Source organism: Paroedura picta, chromosome 2 (genome assembly GCF_049243985.1).
Source record: "Paroedura picta isolate Pp20150507F chromosome 2, Ppicta_v3.0, whole genome shotgun sequence".
Classification (NCBI taxonomy): Eukaryota; Metazoa; Chordata; class Lepidosauria; order Squamata; family Gekkonidae; genus Paroedura; species Paroedura picta.
The window spans coordinates 94,443,986-94,463,460 of record NC_135370.1 but is presented as its reverse complement, the minus strand read 5'-3'; the positions used below and the strand labels follow the sequence as shown (position 1 = coordinate 94,463,460).

At 47.2% G+C, this 19,475-nt stretch overlaps 1 protein-coding gene across 2 annotated transcripts in view; it reads left to right on the top strand.

Annotated features, from left to right (window-relative positions):
• The first annotated feature begins 2,858 nt into the window (after positions 1-2,858).
• PDE3B (phosphodiesterase 3B) overlaps positions 2,859-19,475 on the top strand; it is a 76,391-nt gene continuing 59,774 nt past the window's right edge. Inside the window, exon 1 of one of the 2 annotated variants that reach the window (XM_077321696.1) lies at positions 2,859-4,258. In XM_077321696.1, coding sequence (XP_077177811.1) covers positions 3,302-4,258 — 957 coding nt within the window. In that variant the 5' untranslated portion in view covers positions 2,859-3,301. The remainder of the gene's footprint in view (positions 4,259-19,475) is intronic. The other variant, XM_077321695.1, reaches the window with a different exon arrangement.

Sequence of the window (19,475 nt, the reverse complement as noted above, 5' to 3'; positions counted from 1 at the left end):
TGTAGAATAGTTACATAGAACATTATAACAATATAAATAATAACATTCATAACATAACATGACAATCAGAACAGTATTTTAACAGAACAATAATGGAAGGGCATTTGATGGAGGAGGGGGACCAGCAGATGTTTTGAGTCGGTCGGCCTCAAGCAGATGCCCGGTGTAGGAGTTTACTTTTGCAGGCCCTGCAGAATTCTGGAAGGTCAGGCAGGGCCCTGATCTCTTCAGGGAGCTCGTTCCACTAGGTGGGGGCCAGGACCGAGAAGGCTCCAGCCCTTGTTGAGGTGCAATGTGCTTCTTTGGGGCAAGGGATCCGCAGCCAGTTGGAGGTGTTGGAGCATAAGGCTCTCTTGGGGATATAGGCAGGGAGGTGGTCTCTCAGATACACTGGGCCCAGTCTGAGTATGGCCTTGAAGGTGATTACCAAAATCTTAAACTTAATCCGGAATTCAACTGGGAGACAGCCAAGTTGTTGGAGTAACGGCTGCATATGGGATGTCTTAGGGAAAATCCTGGCCGCAGCATTCTGTACCAATTGTAGTTTCCGGATCAAGGATAAGGGTAGGCCTGCATAGAGCAAGTTGCAGAAGTCCAGTCTAGAGGTAACCGTCGCATGGATCACTGTGGCTAAGTATTCTGGGGCTGGGCAGGGCACTAGTAGCTTGGCTTGGCGGAGGTGGTAAAATGCCAGCCGCACTACCTTTGTGACCTGGGCTTCCATTGTAAGGAAAGCATCCTGGATCACGCCCAAATTCCTGGCGGAGTGAGCCGCTGAGAGCTGCACACTGTCCAGGATGGGCAGATGTGCTTCTTTCCATGGTCCCTTCCTACCCAACCACAGGACCTCCATCTTTGCAGGGTTGAGCTTCAGACGACTCTGCTTGATCTATTTCATCATTGCTTCCAGGCGTCTGTCTAAGGATTCTGGAGGAGAGTCAAGGCGGTCATCCATCAGGAGGAAGAGCTGGGTGTCATCCTCATATTGGTGGCAACCCAGTCCAAACCTCTACACCAGCTGAGCCAGAGAGGGTGTAAAGATGTTAAATAAGATAGGAGAAAGGACTGCTCCTTGTGGGACTCCACATGTGAGCCATTTAAGGGCTGTTCCCTGTATCCAGGCATCAGCTAGGGGGTGAGCTAGAAGCTCATGATTTGACTGCGTCAAATGCTGCTGAGAGATCTAATAGTACAAGCAGTGCTGACCTGCCTCGATCTAGCTGGCGTCGGAGGACCGTATGACCCACTTCAGTCAACACCAGGCTGCATTGTGTTGTGCCAACTGCATGTTCCAGGCAGTTTTCAAGGGCAACCCCACATAAGGTGCATTGCAGTAATCTAATCCAGATGTTACCAGGTCATGTACCACATTGGGAAGTCCTTTACTTCCCAGGAGGGGAAAAGCAGCTCCATCTAGAACAGGGAATTATCCATTTCCAGCGTTAATCCTCCCCCCACCCAACAGCAACATGGTTTTGTCATAATTGAGTAGTGTTATAGGCAATTAAGTATTATGGGTCATCTGAAGCATTTTAGTAGAAATTGCTTGTAATGACTTTGGATGTAATCATCCAGTGTTTTAGTTACTGCATATTTTCCTACAAACCCAGAGCTTCAAAACTATCCTTTATCTGCCCCTCTCCCTATGGTGTGGAGTTTTTGATCCGTATGCTGTAACTTGGTTCAGGAATATGTGTACCTACATGTGAGGGATGGACAAGGACTTGCAGGGGCATATTATTCTCCCCTCACTCACTATTTATTTTTTCCTTCCCCCAAAGCCCCCATAGTATCTCTCTCTTCCTGCTTCCTCTCTTCTTCCCACCCACTAGCCAACCAACCTTTATCAGTTCCCACCATCAACTTTCTTGCCTTCCCTCTCCCTGGGAACACTATTACCTCTTTCTATCCTCCTGGAAGCCCAGTATCCTAACATTTTCATTTCTGCTTCCTCTTAGCCCTCACCCTCACACCCACCCACCAACCTGCCTTTTATTTCCCGTTCTTCATCTTCAGCTAATTACTTTACTTACTTCATTTATATGTATCTTTCCTTTATCTAAAATGGGGAATCAATGCTGCTTTCATTAGTCTCTTTTCCATTTTATCCTCAAAATAATCTTGTGATCCAAAGTCATGCACTTCCACAGCACAGTACAAATTATATCCAATGTTAAGCGATCCTATTCTCACTCATTCTGCTTCTTTAGTAACTAGCTAACATTTACATGTAATATAAACATTTGTAATCTGTTTTGGGTAGCTTCCTATTTTTCCTCACCCTGGGGAAGGGCAGGGGTGGCAGCAACTTCTTTCTCCTCTTTCATGGTGGTCGTGCGGAGCCAGCGAGAGAGCGAGTCAGGTCACAGAATCCAAGAGCTGTCGGAGTTTTTGCATGGTCTCCTGTGGCAATTAGCTGGAGGTTCTGAAGAAGAATTCTATGGCAAGTTGCTGCTTGTAGATTTGCAGCTCCCTGCGACAAACTTCAATCCTGCCAGATGCTTCTCAGGGACTGTGCACCGGAATTAGACTGAATAGGTGACTGAATTAAATGGAATAGGTGATTTCTTTTTTAATGTTTCTAGACACCAATTTGAGTGGGTAAAAGACCCAGGGTATTCACCAGCCCTACATGACTTGTAGAGAGGGAAGCAGCTGAGCCTTGTTCTGGCCAGACAGATGCACCAGGGATTGGAGAAAGGCTCCTCACAGTGACACAGAACAGCCTGGCAAACCGGGGGATCGGTCCGCCTTTCTCATCATGCCCTGTCCCAGTGACATGGGGCCCCTGCTCTAGAAATCACACACGCGCGCACACACTCCTTTCCCTCCACTGCCAGGCGAGCGTTGGAATCCAACCGGGCTGAAATGACCGTCGGCCCTTGCCTGCATGCTGCGTGACGCGCGTAGCCAGGCAAAAAGTAAATACAATCTCAGCCGTCATTGCGGTCGCCCTCGCCCGCCCCGGTTCGGGGCCGTCGCGAGCGCGGGAAAGACCGTTGCAGGCGCTGCGCTGTAGGAGGCGAGAGCGAGTCCGCTCCGGGGACAACAGAGACAGGAGGAGATACTTTTACCTTTCTCCCTCCCCCCCCCCCCTTTACCCACCATGCTCCGAGACCGGACTCTTCGCCTCCGTCGCCCCTGGAGCGCCGGCGTTGGAGCCCGCTCCGCTCCGAGTGGCCGAGAGCCCGTGTTTCTTCGAGTCAGATGAGGAAGGCGGGCGGGAGGACGACGACGACGAGGAGGAGGAGGAGGCGGTGAGCGGCTCCCCTCGCTCACTCGCTGGCTCCGCGCGACCACCATGGAGGAGGGGAAAGAAGTTGCCGCCACCCTTCCCCAGGGGCCCAGCAAACTTGCCTGCCCGCCTCCTCCGGACGGCAGCCGGCGGAACGGTTACGTGAAGGGCTGCGCGACCCCTCTGCCTCGGAGCCCCCCGCGGGGTCTCGTCTGGCTTCTGCCGGCGGCTTTCCGGCGGGCGCTGCTCGCCCTGGGCGCCGCGGCTGCCGTCGCGCTGCTCTGGTGGCTCCGCTGGGGGAAGAGCCCGGGGCAGGCGGGGGAGGCGGCGGGGCTGCTGCTGGTGGTGGTGGCGGGGCTGTGGCGCAGCCTCAGCCCGCTCTTCAGCCTCGCCTGCGCCTTCTTCTTCCTCACCTGCTACCTGGCCCGGGACGAGCCCGACGGCCTCTGGTGGCTCCTGGCGCTGCCGCTGTGCTGCTACTCGGGGGACTGGGTGGCGCTGCAGTGGCTGCCGCTGCTGCCCCGCCGGGGGCGAGTGGAAGACGAGGGCGCCTCCCAGGCTCCGCTGCCGGCCGAACTTCAGATGGTGGCGGGGCGGCTGCTGGGCGCGCTGGGCGCCGTGGCGGCGCTCACTCTGTTGCAGCGCAGCCTTAAACTGCGCCGGAGCCTCCTGGTCTTGGTCTTCTCCAGCCTCGTGTGGCTGGTGTCGCTCACGAGCCTGGGTGCTCTGCCCCCGGCCCTTCGGCCGCTGCTCTCGGGTTTGGTCGGGCTGACAGGCTGCCTGCTGGCGTTGCTGGGCGCAGAGCGGGGCATCTTCTGCCCGTGTGACTCTTCGGGCCGGAGGCCGCTGCGACGTCCCCACCATTGTCACCGGAGACTGCCCGGCAACGCAGAGGAGAGAATACCTGTGATTCGACCCAGGAGGAGATCCAGCTGCGTGTCTTTGGGCGAGACTTACTCCAGCTCCTATGGCAGCTGCAAAATCTCCAGGAGACCATCTTTGCCTTGCATTTCCAAAGAGCAGGTAAGACTTCCTCCACCAGGGTCACAAAAACTCCCCAACAAGTGATGCTCTTGCATGTACCCCTCTAGAGCTTCAAGCAACTCTGAAAAACACTGCATGGGACTGCGCCTGGTGTGGTATTAGATGCATTCTACAATTTTGTGGGAGTTTGTATCTAGCCAGCAAATGCTCATATCTATATATGTTTTTTATTCATACAGTTATTGGGGATCTTCTCTGAATACAGCAGGTGTATACATTTGTGTTTTCTAAATGCAGGCTATATCTTTAACCACTCCCTGGTAAAAATAAAAGAGTAAGGGCTCCCTGGGAGGAGTCGGTCCGGGATGGGGAAGGGAGACGATTCGCCTCCTGCCCCCGAACTGACCAGTAGAACTGACCAATTCGCGCCAGCCAATTGGGCCCTCCGCTGGTCAGCCCGCCTCCTGAACCGCCCACCTCCCGACGTAGCCTGCCTTCGACTGCTGCCAGCCATTTCGAGCTGGCCAGCCGCTGAGGCAGGTAGCCAGCCGCCCGTCCTACCCTCCCATACGGCCCAGGGAGTGCCGCAGCTGCTGCATGCCTACAAAGCCACCCCTCGCCTCCCCCCAACTCCTTGCCACCCCTCCCTGACACACTCTCCCCCCGCCGCTGCCCTACCCCCCTCCGCCGCTGCTTTCCCGCCCCGCCTTCTCTCCTGCGCACCCTCCCCAGATGCTCCCCCATTCCCGCTGCCCTCCGCCGATCCTGCACCGGCACACCTTATCCACCCTCCGCGCTCTTCAAAGCTACCACCCATCTCCGCTTTCCTCCGCTGCTGCTTGCCCGCCATGCCTTCTCCGCCACCTGCCTGTCTCCCACGTCCTCCCCATCCCCGCTCACCTCCGCCACCACTTGCTCGCCACGCATGGTCGAACCCCCGCCCGCTCTTCCAATCCCCACCCATCCATACTCAGCTCCGCTGCCCTGTCCCGGCTTATCCCCCCCATCCCCCCCGCACCTCGCCTGCTTTCCTCGATCCGCTTCTATCGCTTTGCAGGCCGTCCCGTCCGACTGCGGCCAAGGCCGCACCGTGAGGAGAACGCGACCCCGAACCCCTAGGCCGCCACAAGCGCCTAGGTCGTCGCACCCACCATCATACCGCCGCCCACCCTGCCCTCGCCCCCTCCCCCTCCCCACCCCAGTGTCACTGGCTGCGCCCGGAAGCACGCCAGCCAAACTGGACGATGCGTGCAGCCCACAGCGGGGTAGGTACTCGCAGATGGGTCACCGGTGCGCCGAGCAGGTGGGGGTGGCTGACTCCTTCCCCCACCCACATTTTCCACCCCCCCGACACGCTGCCGCTTGCCCACCCACACCCACCCACCCATCGCTACTGCTCCCTCCTCCTCCTGAGCCTTCCCCCTCGCACCCCCTCCCTTCCTGCCTTCCTTTCTCCCGCTGTTCCCTTGGTCCTCCCTTCCTTCCTACCTCCTTTGTTCCTTCCTTACTCTTTTTCTCTCACTCTTCCTTCATCTCGTTCTCTCTTTCTCCCTTTCTTCCTTTCTATCTTTCTCTCTGGCTCTATTTCTCCCTTCCTTCTACCCCTCCACCCACCCACCTTCCTAGCGCCTGCTGTATTTTGACTACAGTGAGCTTAATATCTAGTTTATATAATAACAGCATCCTGGAACCACAGAGATGAATCTATCAGAAATATAAAATATCAATCAAATATTAACTTTGTAGTAATAACAGTACATTAATATTAGAGTTCCCATTTACATAACACAAATAATTTAAAAGTAGTGGAAGAATCCAATTTTAGTTTGTGCATGTGGACTTTGAGTTACATAGGGGCTGTTGGAAGTTTTAATCTTATCATTCAGTGTATTTCCAGAAGCTGAACTGATAATATCCACATAGAATGCACAGTAGATTGCCCCTTTTTTGAAGCATGCTGCATTCTGTTATATTAGTAATTCTAGTAGATGGGGGTGGGGGAAGAGAAGTTGTGTGAATATTGTAAGCAGCTGTTAGCTAATAACAGAAGGCTGGTTGTTCATGGATTCTTCTCAGAGCATTTTTATAGCTGAGTTGCTCAATAAAAACCAGCAGGAAAACCTGCACTATAATCATGATAAAGGAACAGTTAATCAGAATATTAACTAGTTTGTCAGGCAGCCATTCACATATTGTTCACAGCAAAGGGCTAATATCTTTAATTTTTAAGAAGGATTTTTTGTTTGTTTGTTTCATATCTTTTGGAATAGCAATATGCACAGTTTTGGAGTCAGTTTATTTTCTTCTACATGTTCCTTCAGTAATGAGGGTTTTCAGGGAAGAGTGATGATGATGTCAGTGGCACAAAACTATTGATGTATTGATATATCATTGGAGCATTGCAACAATATACATGTGAAATTCTCTGAATTCACAGCTTTCATTTATATGAAAAAGTCTAGATGTTTCCCTCATGGAAGTAGACTTTTTTCCCTTGTATCTCTGCAATGGAGAATTCAGAAAACTTGTTAGCCTATTGTTACAATGCTCCAGTGATAGTTTGAAGTTTAGTATCTTAAAGATCAAAAAAGGTAAGGAGTCCCTTATCTTGTAAAGTGGATGGGACAAACAAAAACTGACAGAAATATTATGCACAAGGAAAAAGCCAAAGGTTGACTCAAAACTGTCTCAGAAAAACATCTGGGTAAACGTGGTCTTAAATGAATTAGGGGCAGGTAACGGGGAACCAAAAACCTCAAAGTAAAAACTAAAGACACAAAGGTATATGTGGAAATCAGGGGATAAATCAAAGCAGTGTACGGCCAGAACTGCCCCCCCTAAAAAAAAAAAGGGGAAAAGCCACGAGTCAAGCTCTCTTTGTCAGCAGTACTTGGAAAGATTATTACTAAATTGATTGAAGTCAATGATTTATCTTGTCTTCATCTTGATCATTTAGAAAAATGTTATCAGCAAAATGATTGTTTTGGATTCAATGGAGTTACAACTAATTGAAACATATACTTGGAAAGCTTCTTGATAGTAACCGGGTGAATTTGGGAAAATGGATTCTTTAAAATAATTGGTCAAAATAATCTATCAAGATTTGACTCTCTTATTCAACCTTGAAAATTCCTTTTTACTTTATCCTGAACATGTGCAGTAATCCTAAGACAGTAATCCTATGTATACATACTTGGGATTCCATTGAATTGATTATGAATTATTTTTGAGTGAACTTGCACATGTTCAGGTTAGTCGCTTCTTGGATATCAATTGTTATATACTGAACCTTCTGACTTAAGTTGTAAAATAAATAAATTTGATGACATCTTTACCCTGGTTTTAAATAGATGAAAATAGTGTAATGTATCTGTAATTTTTTGGGATATATAAGGAAATTCTCTAGAACTTCCATTGCTCATAATTATACTAATATAGGAAACACTCCTTTTATTTAGAATGGATTAGAAATTCTGAGTATTACATTTGTTTCACAGCAGAGAAGTATTAATTTAAAAAGTTCAAATGCTGCAGCTCTGTAAAGATAGAACAAATTATATTGAAATTCAAGTGCATTTATTAGTAACAATTTCTGTAACTTATATTGTAGGTCTCTTAATAGTATGGAATGCACTGTAGACAATGTTATCAAGACCCTTCTTGTATCAGTTAATGTAAACTGTAAAATAAGAGTCCAGTGGCATCTTTTGGAGGGAGACACAGTGAAGTGTGGCAACAAAGGTTCTCATTACCAGTCTGTCATGGAAGCTTGTCTATTACTGGATAAGAGTTCATCTAACACCATCCAGTTTAATCCCCATTATGTTTGCTGCTCCTTACCCACAGTGCTCCCTGAGTTGTAGATAAATTAAGATCATTAGTGCTAGATCTGGAACAGCTGTTAGAAGGAAAAATAAAGTGAAAAGTTTGGTATTTTAATGATTACTGGACATCATACTGGACAAGTACAAAAGGAGTATGCTGTTTTACCTCCTTTTTATAAGAACTTGAAATTTGGGTCGGGTATGGCTACAGTGACATACTTTGCTAATATTCTAAATCTGAATCATAGATGGGCGTTCTCAAGGGCAAGATTTGACACCCTTCCTTCTCCGGTACTTCCCAGCAGATTTTCTCGAACCCTTATTCATCTGAGACACTGTCTCTGTTCTGACGATGCAGTAGAGACAATTTCTCATATTATACTGTGCTTTATATGAGGATGAGAGAAAATGATTAATTATGCCTCTCATTACGTGCTTTAATCCTCTAGAACAGTGGTCCCCAACTTTTTTATCACCGGGGACTGGTCGATGCTTGACAATTTTACTGAGGCCCGGGGGGGGGGGTTGTCTTTTGTCAAGAGATGTTGTCACCACCACCTGAGCCCCTGCTCTGCTTGCTTTCCCGCTGGCACCCCTGACTTCCTGCCGCCTACTAGGGGGTGCTGCCAGCAGCAGCTATGCGGTCCCACACCGCGGGGAAGCCCCAGCCATGGCGGCCGCTGGAGAACACCAAGGGTGAGCCAGTGGCAGAGTGGCAGGGCAGCCCCCAAGGCAGCAGCCGGGAAGGAGGATGAAGAGGAGCCGCGGCCCGGTACCGACTGATCCACGGACCGGTACCGGTCCACGGACCGGGGGTTGGGGACCACTGCTCTAGAAAGTTCCCTGAAGTATGCAGAGGATTTATTGTTGAAATACTTACTGGACAAAAGGTGTAATACAGACTAACATGTGGTGTCAAAGTATTGCTACATAGTGATAGTGACTTGCAACTGGAAATGCCTTTTAAACAAGCTGAGCAGTAGCCAATGATATATTTTACATAATTATGATCTAAATTTTATAGTTAAGTCGCACTGGGTATTTTGTATCTGTTGTTGGACATTTTTAATTCTCTGTGCATGACAATTTCTTTAGGCCAATTTTGTCTGAATTAATTTAACATTTGTCTGGAATTTATTTAGAAGTGGAATGGGGTCATTCTCAATTGTTAATCAAATTTTAACTTGTTCATCTTGATTATGATATGGTCCATGACTGTATCAATAAAAGTGTATTGTCTAACTCACCATACAGTTGTTGTAAGGATAAACTTTACAATTAATTCAAATTAATCACCTAAATTACCTCAAACCGAGACCTCCACCTAAGACAAATTGATTACCCTGAATTAACTCATACAAATAAATTACTGATCAAACTAATCACTCCAAAAATTATTTCCCCTAACTAAATTACACTGCTCTTGCCAATTAATTTATTTGACTCCATTCTGATTAATTCTTCCTGACTTGCCCACCCTAATCTTACCAAACTGATTGTTCCTACCTAGATCAAAGTGAGCCCACAAATGAAGCCAAAAATACCCCAAGCAACCCTAGAGACACCCTACACCCACACTCAATGTAGGTTCAAAATACAATCAAAACACAAAAACACACAACCAAACAACTGGACTGGGCACTCCCTGAGAGGCCAAGCTGGTGATCAGGGCCACTACTCCAGACACAAAACGTCACATAACAGGTGCATCCTACACCTAACAAATATCCAGACTGAGCAGCCTTGAGATGCTTACTAGCGATCGGGGCCACCCCTCCAAAAAACACTAAAACCATCAAAACAAACCAGAAACCAATCAACACCCAAGCAAGAACCAGGGCACAGAAGAGCCCTAAATAAACAAAAAATAGCACCTACTGAGACCCTTATGAAAACAGAGTAATAAAATCTCAAAACTACCAACAACCATCATACATGGACACCTTACATACATCAATCACAATGGATGGGGTGGTAACAATGGATGAGCCAAGGGGATCAGTGATCCCGATTCTGAGGGGAAGAGGCAGAGAAAGTGATGGGAGACGGTGGGACCTGAGATACAGACATACTTTGACCCCTTCAAACCTCCATCCCGTCCCTCAGGACACTAGGGTGAAAGCAAAGATGGTCAACCCACCTCTGACACTGATGCTGTGCAATGTTAGGTCATTGAAGAATAAGATCCACACTCTGCATGATTTCTTTGCAAATAACAACATAGACCTGGCTTTCATGACGGAGACCTGGGTCAGAAAGGGTGAGACTGTCGCCCTTAAATAAATAGCCCCTGCTGAGTTCTCTGTCCTCCACCAGTCTCGGGCTGCAAGGCAGGGAGGAGGGGTGGCAATCCTAATCCGAGAGGATTTCTCCTTCAGGGCTCTCCCTGCGCTATCAATTCCAGGAATTGAATGTGTAGGCCTCAGGTGGGACTCAACCGAGTGTGTGGCTGTCTGGCTGGTGTACCACATGTCCAATACAACTCTAGACTCCCTGCCAGCCCTGCTAAAGGAGGTAGCGGCCTAGATGTCATAGTTACCTAGACTTCTGATTCTGGGAAATCTGATTCTAGGAAATCAAACGTCTATGCCAAATTGCCACCCTCTAGAAATGGGCTGGATCTAGTGTCAGTCATGGCGAAGCTAGGGCTTTCGTAATTTGTTGTTTGTCTTACCTATCAAGCAGGCCACACCCTGGATCTCATTTTCGGCACAGGGTTGAACGTGGTCTCAGCTAAGATCTCAGCTAAGGCCGTACCATCGTCCGATCACTATGCCCTGAAGGCTTTGCTAGGGTGGCCACCTCCACCGCAGTTGGGTGTTGAGCAGATTTCAGACAATTGGATTCCTGAATGCTCTGTGGGACCCAATGCCTCCCAGCACGTCTCTAAATAATTTGGTCAGCAACTGGCATGACAGAATTATGGCTGCCATCAATGAAATAGCTTCCCATCATCTCTCTGCCCCTGTCTCAAGCAGGCCCCATAGTATACCATGGAGTTTCATGAGAAGAAACAGGTACTGAGAGCGAGTTTGGAGCGAGGCTTGTGATGAAGCCTCAGGAACATCATATAGAATGCCGTTAAGAGCCTATGAGATGGCAGTAAAGTCGGTAAAACACATATTTTACTCGAATGAAATTGTGTCTGCTAACTCACACCCAGTGCAATTATTTAGGATAGTTCGATCTTTTACTTTCCTGGATGAAGGGTGCTAAAATAATAACCAATTGGACATCAGCTGTGAGGCATTTGCAAGTCATTTTGCAGACAAAATCTTTACATTCCTCCACGACCTCCCCCCAACCTTAGACACAGAAAGCGAACTAGAGGCCCCTTGGCCTCTAGTTGGAGAGTACATTGAGTAACTTCAGACAACTCACGCTGACTGAAGTGGGCAAGATGCAAAAAGCAGCAAAGCCAACCACATGCCCTTTAGATCCATATACATCATAGCTACTAAAAACATCTGATACAAGGATAGTGGCCTCCCTCCAGGAAATAATAAACCTCTTCCTCTCAGCAGGAGAATTCCCGGAAAGACTAAAAGAGGCTGTAGTTTGCCCGCTCCTAAAATACATTTGGGCCTGCGACAGCCTATCAACTATTGTCCTATCTTGCACCTACCGTTTCTGGGGAAGATGCTTGAGAGGGCTGTCGTGGTCCAACTGTTTTTGGTAGAAGCTTCAGTCCTAGATGCATCTCAGTCAGGTTTCTGGCCTGGTCATGGGGTAGAGACAGCACTAATTGCCCTGACGGATGACCCCCATTGCCAGTTAGATTAGGGCAGATCAGTACTGCTCATACTGTTAGACCTCACAGCAGCGTTTGACACAGTCAACCATGAGCTTTTAGCTCACCGCCTTGACAATGCCGGGATCAGAGGGACCGCCCTTCAGTGGCTGATCTTTCTCTGGGATCGCGGACAGAGCTTAACAATAAGAGACAGCTCCTCAAGCTGTCACCAGCTTGCATGTGGAGACCCTCAGGGAGCAATTCTCTCTCCAATCCTATTCTATATCTTTCTGCCCTCTCACTCAACTGGTGTGGAGGTTCAGGCTGGGTTGTCAACAATATGCTGATGACGCTCATCTCTTCCTCCTGATGGACAGCCGCCCTGATTATCCCTAAGCGGCATCAGCCAGCTGCCTGGAAGTAGTAACAAGATGGCTCAAGCAGAGTCATTTGAAGCACAAGCCTTCAAAGATGGAGGTCCTGACGCTGAGCAGGAAGGGCCCAAGTGAGGAAATGTGCCTACCTAACCTGGATGGAGTATAGCTATCAGTGGCTCACTCTGCCAGGAACCTGGGTGTAGTTTTAGATGCCTCCCTGTCTATGGAGGCTCAGGTCACCCAAGTAGCATGGCTTGCATTCTACCACCTTCGCCAAGGCAAACTACTAGCTCCCTACTTGGTCCTAGAACACCTAACCACAGTGATCCATGTGATGGTCACCTATAAACTAGACTTCTGTAATCCACTGTATATCGGCTGGCGTTTATCTTTGATCCGGAAACTGCAACTGGTCCAAAACGCTGCAGCCAAGGTCCTCACAGCAACACCATGGAGGTCCCACATTCGGCCCATCCCTCAACAACTGCTCTGGCTTCCATTTGAATGCGGGATCAGGCTTAAGGTTCTGGTAATCACCTTTAAAGCCATCTGTAGTATAGGCCCAGTGTACCTAAGGGATCACCTATCTGCCTATACCCCTCAAAGAGCCTTACATTCTGATACTACCAGCTTCCTGGTGATCCCTGCCCCCAAGGAAGCTTGCTTGACCTCAACCAGGGCCAGAGCTTTTTCCATTCTGGACCCCACCTAGTGGAACAATCTCCCAGAGGAGATCAGAGCCCAAGCAGAGCTTAAACAGTTCCACAGGGCCTGAAAAAAGGAGCCGCCAGGTATTTGGTTGAGATTGACCTGAATTCAATCACCTTCCATTGGCCCCTGAGCCCCCTCCCATGAAAACCACCACTGATATGTCCATCTAACAGTGTGTCAGTATGTTACAGTTAAATGGATATTCTTACCATGTTTGTTCCATTATTAGATTGTTCTACTATTATGACTGTATTGTTATTGTTCAATTTATCATGTTATGTGTACTGTTTTTCTCCAGTTCCATTTAAACCATCCTGAACCTCAGGGGAGGGCAGTATATAAATATAAAAACTAAATAAAATAAGGCTCCTTAAAAGTTCATGATTTAATAGCTCACAGTATTTTACTCTTGCTGGTATTTTGTAGTGAGTGGTAATTGATTCATTTATATATGGCCATAGGCATCTACAAAATAACAACAATATAAATATTTTTATTATATATATATTCGATAAAATAAAAGGCTCCTTAAAATAGTTTACTATATAAAATAAAATCGTAAAACATTAAAAAGCATACAAACATTCTTGCTCACATTTAGGCACCTACATTGATCATTTTTGGTTTGCAAAACATGAACAAATGTTAACTTAAAACAGAGAGTAAACCTCAAGTTAAAAGTATTACTAATATTAATGAAAATTCTGCATTGCATATCAGTTTTTGAAATCATGTGCACAGTTGATGACAGACAGTATGCCTTTTATGTGAAGAAAGGCATATTGTATAGGCATTGCAATTCCTATTGGCTATGGTGCCACTTGCATTTTTGAAATCATTATGTTTGATGATGGAAATCACATCACATTCTACACCTCTCTTGTGTTCTGCATATTATGAATACTATGGTATTCTATAGAATTATTTAGATAGGGAATTATGATCAGTGTTTTTGACCATTTATTTTTCAGAAATATTTAAAATATTTTTTCTCTGTCTCAAAAAAAATCTTGTTCTCTCATATTGTTACATTATCATATGCTTTTCAAATAAATTGTATTCATTCTATTTAACCATAATAAGAAAATAATATGAATAACCAAGGCATTGATAAAGTATTTTAATAAGTATTTAAATAATTGCGAGTTTAAATTTTGTAATTACTTTTGAGTGAAACATGATTCAGGTAACTATACTGTCAGACTGTTAGTGGGAGTGCAATCAGATGAGGAAATGCTAGGGCAAGCAATTCAGAACTAGGGATGTTGCCTTGGAAACTGTTTTGCGTCATACTACCCAGCAATTAGCTTATTGAGCTTTTATTTTTGATAGTATAGTAAACTGAAGTTGACTGTAACAAAGAAAAGGCCAGCTTCAGTTGTTACAGTCTGATTCTGAAGACATTACTCTTGTGGGAAATATTCACAAAATGAACATTTTAAACATCTTAAAACGTCCCGCGGCGCAGGGCCCCGCGGACTAAATAATACAGTAAGGGCTCCTGGGGAGGAGATAGGACGGGACCAGTCTGGGATAAAACTCGGAGGGGACCAATCAGGAGCCGCGAAGTGGCTCCTGATTGGGCCCCTCTGAGTGCCACTCGGGGGCCAATTGGCTACTTCGCCGGCCCTGGACTGCTCGCCCAGATGCTTCGCTGCCGGGAAAGGAGCAGGGCCGCTGCGTTGAAGACGCGGCGGCCCTGCTCCTTTCCCACCAGTGAAGCATCGCCCTTCCCTTCAGAGCCCCCAACCGACAAACCAACGCCGACGCCGCAGACCCTCCCACTATGGCCGCCACCACCGACGATGGCCGCCTGCCGGCCACTGCCACGCCACCACTTCGCCCCACGCTGCCCCGCACCGCCACGACACTCCCGGTAACCTTCCCCACCCCAACCCCCCCAGCCCTCCCCCACCACCCCACTCCCTTGCGCTTACCCCCAGCCTTCCAACCGCATGCGTTGCCAATCCCCCCACCCACCCTTCCCTCGCCCTGCCCGGACACTCCCTAGGCCGATTGCAGCCGCTGCCCCATGCTGCCCCTGGTCCCTTCCGCCGTGCACTACCCCGCTACAAACACCCACCCCACCCGGCCGAACGCTCCAACAGCTCTGCTTACCCTTGCCGCTCTCCACCCCTTCGCGCCCCGGCCCGCCTCCTGCCTAACGCCGCCACGCGCAGCCACAGCGCGACCTGCCCAGCCACCACCAAAAACATTCACTAAACCAGGCATGCGCCGAGGCCCGCGCATGCCTGCTTCATGTCCGACGTAGCCGCCCCCCTTCCCCGCCCCACGGCTCTACCACCCCAGCGCCGATTCCACTGCATACCTGTCCCCATCCCCCTCGCCCTTTCAACCCCCCCACCCAACAACGCCCAGCCTTCCTTCACCCCTCCCGGGGACCACTGGCCAGCCTCGCCCCCATGGATGGATGGCCGCCGCCAGGGGGGAGCCACTGCCGCCGCCCGGCCCCACCGAGACAAGCCTCAAACGTCGTTGTCTTTCTACGCCGCCCCACGAACGTCCTCCGCTCCGCTTCAGGAGCCTGCCCTGCCGGTAAGCTCTCCCTTTACACCTGAGTGCCCCACCTAGCGCCCGCTGTATTTGCATAACAGCGGGCTTAATTTCTAGTACTCCAATAAAATCCTCATTAATAATGAAAGTTATTCTGAGGAGGTGCTTACTGCTGTATATTTAAATATTATCTTTGACAGTTTTCAAATCTATAAAAAGTTATTTTAAAATGCTTTATAACTGGTATATAAGTGGCACATACAATGCTGTGCATTTTGTTACTGAAGAGTTCTATATTTCTGTCAGTTTAGATATGGAATTTTTAAGGTTCATTCATGTTGTTTTTAAATACTTGCCCACTGGATGACTCTCATCATGTCTCTGAGTTTAAGTGCACCCTATGAAAATCTAACATACATTTCTAACTACAAACTTCCTTGGAGAACATGGTCATACCCTATCAGGGTCTCCTCATCCTTCACTCCATCCACCAGCTCTCCCCTGTTGGTCAGCATTAAGTCAATTTTGGCTGAGTCTCTATTAGGTTCTTCTACCATTTGATAAATAAAATTGTTGTCCAGGCAGGTCAGAAAGTTGGACAACTCTAGATGCTTAGCCAAGTTTGTTTCCCAGCACTGTTACGTATGGCAGGACCCTGCCCCACAGAATGACACACTGTCTTCCAAACCAGTACCACTGTTCATAGTTTAGGCTTATGCCAAATCCAGACACTGTTAAAAACCTGACAAGACAATGCTGGGCCTGACTCCATCTTGGAAACCCCCTTCTTCAGCTTGTCCTTCATTACAGGTTAGGAATGAAAGAAACCGCCTGAAACATGTATTGCTCTCCACCTTCTCCCCCACTCAATTGTATTGCTGATTCAGTAGCCTGGCAGAAAGCTGTTTGTCCAGGTTCTCCTGGGCAAACTCCTTTGTCTCACACCTATGACTCATGCTTGGCCCCTCTGCTAGAAGGAAATCTCTTCCCCAACCTTAGCAGCTAGACCTATTGAGACATGATGGTTCAATTTCTTAGACTCATAAACTTAAATTAAATAATAAAAATAACAACAACCACAACAACAACAATATTTGTCTAAGCCCATCAACACCCATCTCCGGACCTGGCCAGGGTGTATGAGGAAAGGTTGGGGGAGCTTGGTCTGTTTAGCCTGGAGAGGAGATAGCTGAAAGAGCATCTCATAGCCATCTTCAGGTACTTAAAAGGCTGCCATATACAGGTTGGAGCCGAATTGTTCTTTCTTGCCCCGGTGGGACAGACCAGATCCAATGGGATGAAATTAATTCAAAAGAAATTCCATCAACTTTCGGAAGAAGTTCCTGACAGAGGAGTTTCTCAGTGGAACAGGCTTCTTTGGGAAGTGGTGGGTTCTCCTCTTTGGAAATTTTTAAACAGAGGCTGGATAGCTATCTGACGGAAATGCTGATTCTGTGAAGATTCAGGGGAGTGGCAGGTTACTGTGGATGAGCAGGTTGTGCATAATGCAGAGGGTTGGACTAGATGAGCCAGGAGGTCCCTTCCAACTCTATGATTCTAGGACATTGCCCAACATCGTGCTCCATGGAAAATTCCATCATGTGCTCACCTGGGTGGCCCCCTCCCCCAAAACTTATATCAATTGTGGCTTCACAAAGCCACCTTGGGACTGCTGATTTAGTTCAATTCAGAAACCCTGCACGCTGGTTGTGTTGCTGCTTTATCTGCCTCTCTGCTCCTCAAGACTGGTAATTATATTGAAACTTCTTTTCTCACTCTATTATTCTCTATCTGCCTGATTGCTAGTGTGCTAGATATATTTTTGCCTATTTTGTTATTTTCCCCCAAATAAATATACTATAGTTACTATAGTTACTATAACTATTTGTGTCTGCCTTGAATTCTTAAGCGTATAATCATTTGTAATCATTTTGCTACGTTACTACCTCTTGCTAAGCAAATTCCCCTCTATCACAGGACACATGCATAAGTGTATTTTTGGCAACAGCACACATCAGGGAAATTGAAGTCACCCATAATTACAATGTCCTGATACCTGGATATTCTATCAAACTGCTCAAGGTAGGCAGCATCCATATCTTCACCCTGGTCAGGCAATCTGCAGCAGATGCCAACCACTATACTCTTTGTTTTTTTCCTCCCTTATCTCCATCCAGATACAAAGTGTCAGTCTTTTGTTGACAGGTAAGCCCTCTCCTTGCATATAGTGCTACTCTCCCTCCTCTTCAGAGCCTCTTGTGGCACAGAGTGGTAAGGCAGCAGACATGCTGTCTGAAGCTCTGCCCATGAAGCTGGTTCAATCCCAGCAGCCTTCCATCCTTCCGAGGTTGGTAAAATGAGTACCCAGCTCGCTGGGGGGGGGGGTAAACGGTAATGACTAGGGAAGGCACTGGCAAACCACTCTGTATTGAGTCTACCATGAAAAGGCTAGAGGGTGTCACCCCAAGAGTCAGACATGACCCAGTGCTTGCACAGAGGATACTTTTACCTTTACCATTTATCTCCTCTTCAGCATTTTCTGGGTTTTTTGAATAAATCATATCCATCCACTACTGCATTCCATTCATGGGAATCATTCCACCAAGTCTCTGTAATGCCTACTAAATCATATATCTCTGTCTGCATGATAAGCTTGAGCTCTTCCATTTTATTGCCCATGCTTCGGGTGTTGGCATATAGGCCTCTGAAGCCTCTTACCCTCCTATTTAACTCGTTCTCCATTGCTATTTGCTCTCCTACATTAGAATCCATTTGTTCAGTACATTCTTCTTCTTGTGGCTTCAGTTTAAAGCTCACCTGATGAATCTCCCCACGTTCTTCCCCAGCTTGGATAAGTGAAACCCATTCTGTGTTAGCAGGCCTTCTAGAAAGCCTATCCCGGGGTCTCAGAATCCAAATCCTACCAGCTCGTACCACCAACATAGCCAGCAATTTACTTCTATTACTTTCAGCTCCCAAGTCGCTCCTCTTCCCCTGACAGACAGGATTGAAAAGAAAACCACTTGTGCCAACGTTCACTTCAGCTGCCTCCCCAGATCTACAGAGTCAGCCTTATAATACACATAATTGTGTTCATGGCCATGTTGTTTGTTCCACGTGGGGGATCAGGTTCTCCAGATTAGAGGCTGAGGCCTTCCCCTGATGTTACCTGCTGGCTCTAGGATGTGTAGATGCCCCTCAGCCACCAAGGCTAGTGGCCTTGATAGACTTATCCTCCATGAAACTGTTTAATCGCCTTTTAAAGCTGGTTATTCCTGTGGCTGTCACTGCATCCTCTGACTGCAAATTCTAAATTTTAATCACTCTCTATAAAGTACTGTTTCCTTTTGTCCATCTTGAATGTACTACCCATCAGTTTCATTAGATGCCTTCTAGTATTTTGGAAAGAAAATGTTTGTTGTCAATTCTCTCCACCCCATACAGAAATTTATATACCTTTATCATGTTCTCCCTATGTTGTGTTTTTTTGAAACTGAAAAGTCCAAAACTATTTAGCCTTCCCTTATAGGAAAGGTGCTCTAACTCCTAATCATCGTTGTTGCCCTCCTCTGCCCTTTTTCCATCTCTGCAATATCCTTTCTGAGATACAATAGCCAGAACTGTACACAGTGTTCCAAGTGAAGCCCCATCATAGATCTATACAGGGTCATTACAATATCAACTATTTTATTCTGAATCTCTTTCCTAATAGTCCCTGACACAGAGTTTGCCTTTTTCACTGCTGCAGCACACTGGGTTGATACTTTCATTGAGTTATCCTCTACTACCCCAAAATCTTTTTCCTTCTCAGTCTCAGCAAGTTCAGACCAGATTTCTACCTGTCTGGAAAAAATGTATTTTAAAACCAGCAGGATCACAGAAAGCCTGGAATGGGATGCTTTTAAGCCTTCCACCATTCAATGCTTATTCATTGCTGTTCACATTCCAAGCTGCTTTCTCCACAACAAGGGACAGACATAAGTTTTCCATATTTAGTGGAATTGTTGTTCGATGTGCATGTGGAAAGGGAAATCATACAAGTCAGTGAGGGAGGGAGGGAACCCAGTATTATACATTTGTAACTCGGAACAATTAAA